General features: G+C 38.9%; 1 protein-coding gene and 1 non-coding gene across 2 annotated transcripts in view; one reads left to right on the plus strand and one right to left on the minus strand.

The window, feature by feature from the left end:
* The window catches only part of XRN1 (5'-3' exoribonuclease 1), a 132,774-nt gene that overhangs the window by 22,582 nt on the left and 104,591 nt on the right, over nt 1-5,601 (minus strand). The window contains exons 33-35 of the mRNA XM_023512996.1: nt 4,740-4,801; nt 1,179-1,301; nt 566-725 (exon numbers count right to left, since the gene is read on the minus strand). Of these exons, the coding sequence (XP_023368764.1) occupies nt 566-725; nt 1,179-1,301; nt 4,740-4,801 (345 nt within the window). The remainder of the gene's footprint in view (nt 1-565; nt 726-1,178; nt 1,302-4,739; nt 4,802-5,601) is intronic.
* On the plus strand, nt 3,922-4,028 carry LOC111725165. Its single transcript, XR_002773295.1, has one exon. It is a non-coding gene; the product is annotated as a U6 spliceosomal RNA (small nuclear RNA).

Below are 5,601 nucleotides of genomic sequence, written 5' to 3' on the forward strand. Positions count from 1 at the left end.
AGCTCACAGCAACCTCCAAGTCCTGGGCTCAAGCGAGTCTCCTGCCTCTGCCTCCCAAGTAGCTGGGACCACAGGCACCCACCACAATGCCCAGCTATTTTTTTGTTGCAGCCATCATTGTTGTTTGGCAGGCCCAGGCTGTATTTGAACTCGCCAGCTCAGATGTATGTGGCTGACACCTTAGCCACTTGAGCCACAGATGCTGAGCCTATTTATTTTTTCAATGCAGAGTCTCACTCTGTTGCCTACCAAGCTAGAGTACCATGGTATCACAACTCATAGCAACCTCGAACTTCTGGGCTCAAGCAATCTTCTTGCCCCAGCCTCCTGAATAGCTGGGACTACGAGTGCCTGCCATTGTGCTTGGCTAATTTTTCTATTTTTAGTAGAGACAGAGTCTTGTTCTTGCTCAGGCTGGTCTCAAACTCCTCAGCTCAAGTAATCCCCCTCGTCTCAACCTCCCAGAGCGCTAAGATTATAAGCATGAGCCACTGCACCCAGCCTAAAGCAAATTTTTAAAATGATATTTACTATTAGTAATAGTACTTATTAATGGTTTACTTACCTAATTTCTTATTTTGTTTAGGCTGTGGGGATGATCTATAGTCATCTCTTCTATTAGAAGAAACAGTGACTTCATTACCAAATTGTTTGATTTCCTTTTTGTGGTCCACAGTATCAGAGCCATCAATTTTTAGAATTTCTTTAAGCATCCGCGTTCCCTTCTTTTTTGAAAATGATTCATATGGAGATGGTGGGGGTGGGGAAAGGAAAGTCAACATTAGATTTATAGAACTTACTGATCGTTCTTTGGAAGAGTTCCAATGTTAAAAATTAAGACACTAACTACATGCAGATAGAACACAGGGAAAATCAAAAGTCAAGAGCTGGAAAGAAATTTTCAAGTACAGAAACAATATGTACTCTTCTGCTTAACTTTTGGCCCAATTTCTGTTTGCAATGTTTGAAAAGCAGAGGAGCTATGGTCTAAAGGAGAAAGAGAAAAAGAAAAAGCTAAATTGCCCAGACAGCCTGGTTTCCCTCACAGGATGACAATAACGATGCAGCACACCAGCCTACATGAAGGAAAAATGCTTGAACAGTTGCATGGGGTGTGTATATACAAGGCCAACAGTACAGAAATTAGCATAGTACAAAAGCTCCTACAAAATACCAACCATAGCAAATGACTGTGGCGATAAATGCTCTTCACTTGGAGACTCTCCATGATGAGATGACTGTACTTCATTTTCTTTGGAGATATTCAAGGATACTAAAAAGTTCTCAATTCCAGAGTTAGTCTAGAAGAATAAATAATTTTGTGCATGAAGATGAAAGTATAATATAGAAAAAACTAAGAGTTTAGGTACATAAATGGTTATTCAATTTTCACTTAATCATCTTCCCAGCTGTTAAAGTTTGGGAAGAGAAAAGATCTTTTACCTTATCAATAGCATTTGGATAACCAGTCACAACCTTTTGGGTTTCTGAGACTTCTGGACTTTCATTTCTCTTCAATAGCTTAATGTTACATTTGGCAGGCCCACCAAAAGTCTATAAAAAAGTAAGAATGAGCTTTTTTTGTGCAAATATATTTATATATTAAGTTACCGCTTAATAGTGTTCTAAATAAGTGGGAAATTTTTGTGTTATTTTCCCTTTTATATCATAAGAAAAAAGGGGGGATCTGTAAACCTTTGATGGGGAAAAACCTACATCTTTATCATTATTAACCTCTAAATGAGATTTTGCATTTCCTTTAATTATGAATGTAGGCAATAAATCACTGATATAAGCTGCTTGTATATGTCACCTCAAATTCCTACGTTGAAACTCTAACACCCAATGGAATGGTGGTATTAGGAGGCCTTTGGGAAATAATCAAGTTTAGATAAGATTGTGAGGATGGAGGCTCCATGATGCTATCAGTGTCCCTAAAAGAAAATAAATAGAATAAGTTCTTTCTCTCCACATGTTACAATATAAGAGAGGCCATCTGAAAGCCAGGGAGGGATCCTTCACCAGACACTAGCACCTCACCAGAGGCTAACCACTTATATATATTTTTATTTTTTAGAGACAGAGTCTTACTTTGTTGCCCTCGGTAGAGTGCAGTGACATCATAGCTCACAGCAACCTCCAGCTCTTGGGCTTAGGTGATTCTCTTGCCTCAGCCTCTCGAGTAGCTGGGACTATGGGCACCCGCCACAATGCTTGGCTATTTTTTCTCTTGTTGCAGTTTGGCCGGGGTCAGGTTTGAACCCTCCACCTTCGGTATATGTGGCTGTGCCCTACTCACTGAGCCACAGGCACCATCCGGCTAACCATGTTTCAATATAACTGGTTTTCTTTCAAATCTCATTGTGTTTTTTTAGCATTAAAAACATTATTCTATCAGTGCCTTTAGCCGGGCATTGTGGTGGGCACCTAGTAGTCCCAGCTACTCAGGAGGCTGAGGCAAGGGAATTGCCTAAGCCCAGGAGTTGGAGGTTGCTATGAGCTGTGATGCCACAGCACTTTACTGAGGGCAATAAAGTGAAACTCTGCCTTTTTAAAAAAAGAAAAATTATTCTATCAGTGCCTTGATCTTGGACCTCCTAGCCTCTAATACTATGAGAAGTAAATGTTTGTTTTTCAAGTCTCCCAGTTTATTTTATTTTTGTTATGGCAGGCCAAACTGACTAAGACAACCATAATAGCGGTGACACTAAGTGTATATCAATGTAACTCATTTTCTTTAAAATCTTATGTATTTTATTTTAGCATTAAAAACACATTCTGAGCATAATAATGGCTTCCCTAAAAGTTTATGGGCTTCACCAAAGAGATCTATTATACAAAAAAGTTTGTCAATCTCTTTTATAGAAGAAAGGAAATTACAGTTTAAGAATTTCAAAAGGAGAGGGGCTTAAAAGTCAGGTAACAAAACATTTACTGGTATGTAAATATTAATGTGTTCCATTTACTAAGAACCTATTATGGGCCAAATATTCTCCTAAGACATCTTTTACAAATTCATTACTATAAGAGACCAAGTTTTAAAAAATGCATATTAAAATATAATATACAGAAAAGTATACAAATCATAAATACACATCTTAAGTGTTTTTAGATACAAAATGTATTATTCTTTGATTATAAAATGTATATAATCCTTATCAAATAGCAGAAGCTATATAAAATAAGACATAAATGATCTCAGCTTTTCTTATACCAATCTAATTCTATAGAGTTAACTCTGTTGGGTTTGCTACATTGTGCCATATACTTTCACTGTATAAACAAATATATATTTCAATATTACTTTATAAATATATGCATAGGTCTATTTATGTATATATACATACACTATGTATTAAGAGTGACTACAAATGATCAAAAAAAATTGTTTTTTTTAAATTTTATTTATTTTTTTTTTGAGACAGAGCCTCAAGCTGTCCCCCTGGGTAGAGTGCTATGGCATCACAGCTCATAGCAACCTCCAACTCCTGGGCTCAAGCGAGTCTCCTGCCTCAGCCTCCCAAGTAGCTGGGACCACAGACGCCCACCACAACGCCCGGCTATTTTTTTGGTTGCAGCCATCATTGTTGTTTGGTGGGCCCAGGCTGGATTTGATCCCGCCACCTTAGGTGTATGTGGCTAGCACCTTAGCTACTTGAGCCACAGGCGCCGAGCCTCTTATTTTTTTTTTGAGACAGAGTATTGCTCTTTTGCCCAGATTAGATTACAGTGGAGCCATCATAGCGCACTGCAACCTCAAACTCTTGGTCCTGAGAGATCCTCTTGCCTCAGCCTCCCAAGTAGCTGGGACAATAGATGCATGCCACCTTGCTTGGCTAATTTTTCTATTTTTTGCAGAGATGGGGTCCTGCTATTGCTCAGGTGGGTCTTGAACGCCTGGCCTCAAATGATCCTTTTGTCGTGCTTGCTTTGGCAGCACATATACTAAAATTGGAACGATACAGAGAAGATTAGCATGACCCCTGCACAAGGATGACACGCAAATTTGTGAAGCATTCCATATTTTTTCTTATAAGGGTACATGTGAAATTTTCTAGGTGTAGAATATAAATGTCTTAACACAATAACAAAGAAAATGCCGTGAATGCTATGTTAACCAGTTTGATGAAAACATTTCAAATTGTATACAAAACCAGCACATTGTACCCCACGATTGCATTAATGTACACAGCTATGATTTAATTAAAAAAAAAAGATCCTGTTGTTTTGGCCTGCCAGGGTGCTAGGATTATAGGTATGAGCCATCCTGCCCAGCCAATGATTAACATTTTTATCTCAATTTAAAGACGAGCAAACTGAGGGTACAAGAGGTTAAATGAACTGCTCAAGGCCACCTAATTACCTCCTGCCACACACTTGACAGGTTTAGTTGAAAAGTTTCCAAAATTCGGTTAGAGCCACCAAGTGCATGAAAATTGGCTACTAAAAATTTAATTTTAAGAAAGTTTCCCTGTGGCCAGGCACGGTGGCTCATGCCTGTAATCCTAGCTCTCTAAGGGGCTGAGGTCGGTGGATTGCTTGAGCTCATGAGTTCAATAGCCTGAGCAAAAGCAAGACCCTGTCTCTACTAAAAATATAAAAACTGAGGCAAGAAGATCGCTTGAGCCCGAAAGTTGGAGGTTGTTGTGAGCTACGATGCCATGGCACTCTACCCAGGGCAACAGCTTGAGACACTATCTCAAAAAAATAAAAATAAAAATAAAAAAAAGAAAGCTTACCTGCTTATTAGATATTTTTTGTGACTGACATTCAGCTTTAGGACTCTTACATTCTTCTTTAACTAGAGACAAGAAAATAGAAATGTTGGTAAATTAAAGAGCTTACTATATAACAACTACAATAACCAGAAATTTACCATAATAATGCAGTGTATTAAAATTTCAGAGAATTCCGAGAGGACACAGTCTTTCATATTAAGGAATAAGAGATACTTACAGATAATAATAGAGAAAAAGGAGAAGTGGCATTCAAATTTGATACTGAAGGCTGGTAAGTTTCCAAAGGGCAGAACAGAAGGCTGAGTATTCCAGGCAAAGGAAATAGTGAGAGAAAATACATAGAGGCAGAAAGCAAGGAATGTGTTTATGAAACTCTAGAAACAGACCAGTTCTACTTGGAGGATAAGGTGTGTAACAGAAGTTAACGGAACTAAAGAAGCAAATTAGAGGCATAATCTACAAGGTATTGAAGACTTTAGAATTAAGTTGCTAGGCAATGGGCAAACAATCACAGAGAGGTTTTGAGCAGGGAATAATCTGATCAGAATTGCTTTTGGAAGACTGAAGTATGGCAAAAGTCTATTAGCTAGATTTAAGACTAAAAGATGAACCTGGGCAATACAGTGAGGCAGCTACTTTAGTAGTTCTATTAAAAAGAATTGAGGGGGCTCAGCACCTGTGGCTCAAGTGGCTAAGGTGCCAGTCACACACACCTAAGGTGGCGGGTTTGAATTCAGCCCGGGCCCACCAAACAACAATGATGGCTGCAACCAAAAAATAGTCAGGTGTTGTGGCGGGCACCTGTGGTTCCAGCTACTTGGGAGGCTGAGGCAGGAGACTTGCTTGAGCCCAGGAGTTGGAG

This window comes from Otolemur garnettii, unplaced genomic scaffold (genome assembly GCF_000181295.1).
Source record: "Otolemur garnettii isolate 467f Iridium unplaced genomic scaffold, OtoGar3 scaffold00032, whole genome shotgun sequence".
Lineage (NCBI taxonomy): Eukaryota > Metazoa > Chordata > Mammalia > Primates > Galagidae > Otolemur > Otolemur garnettii.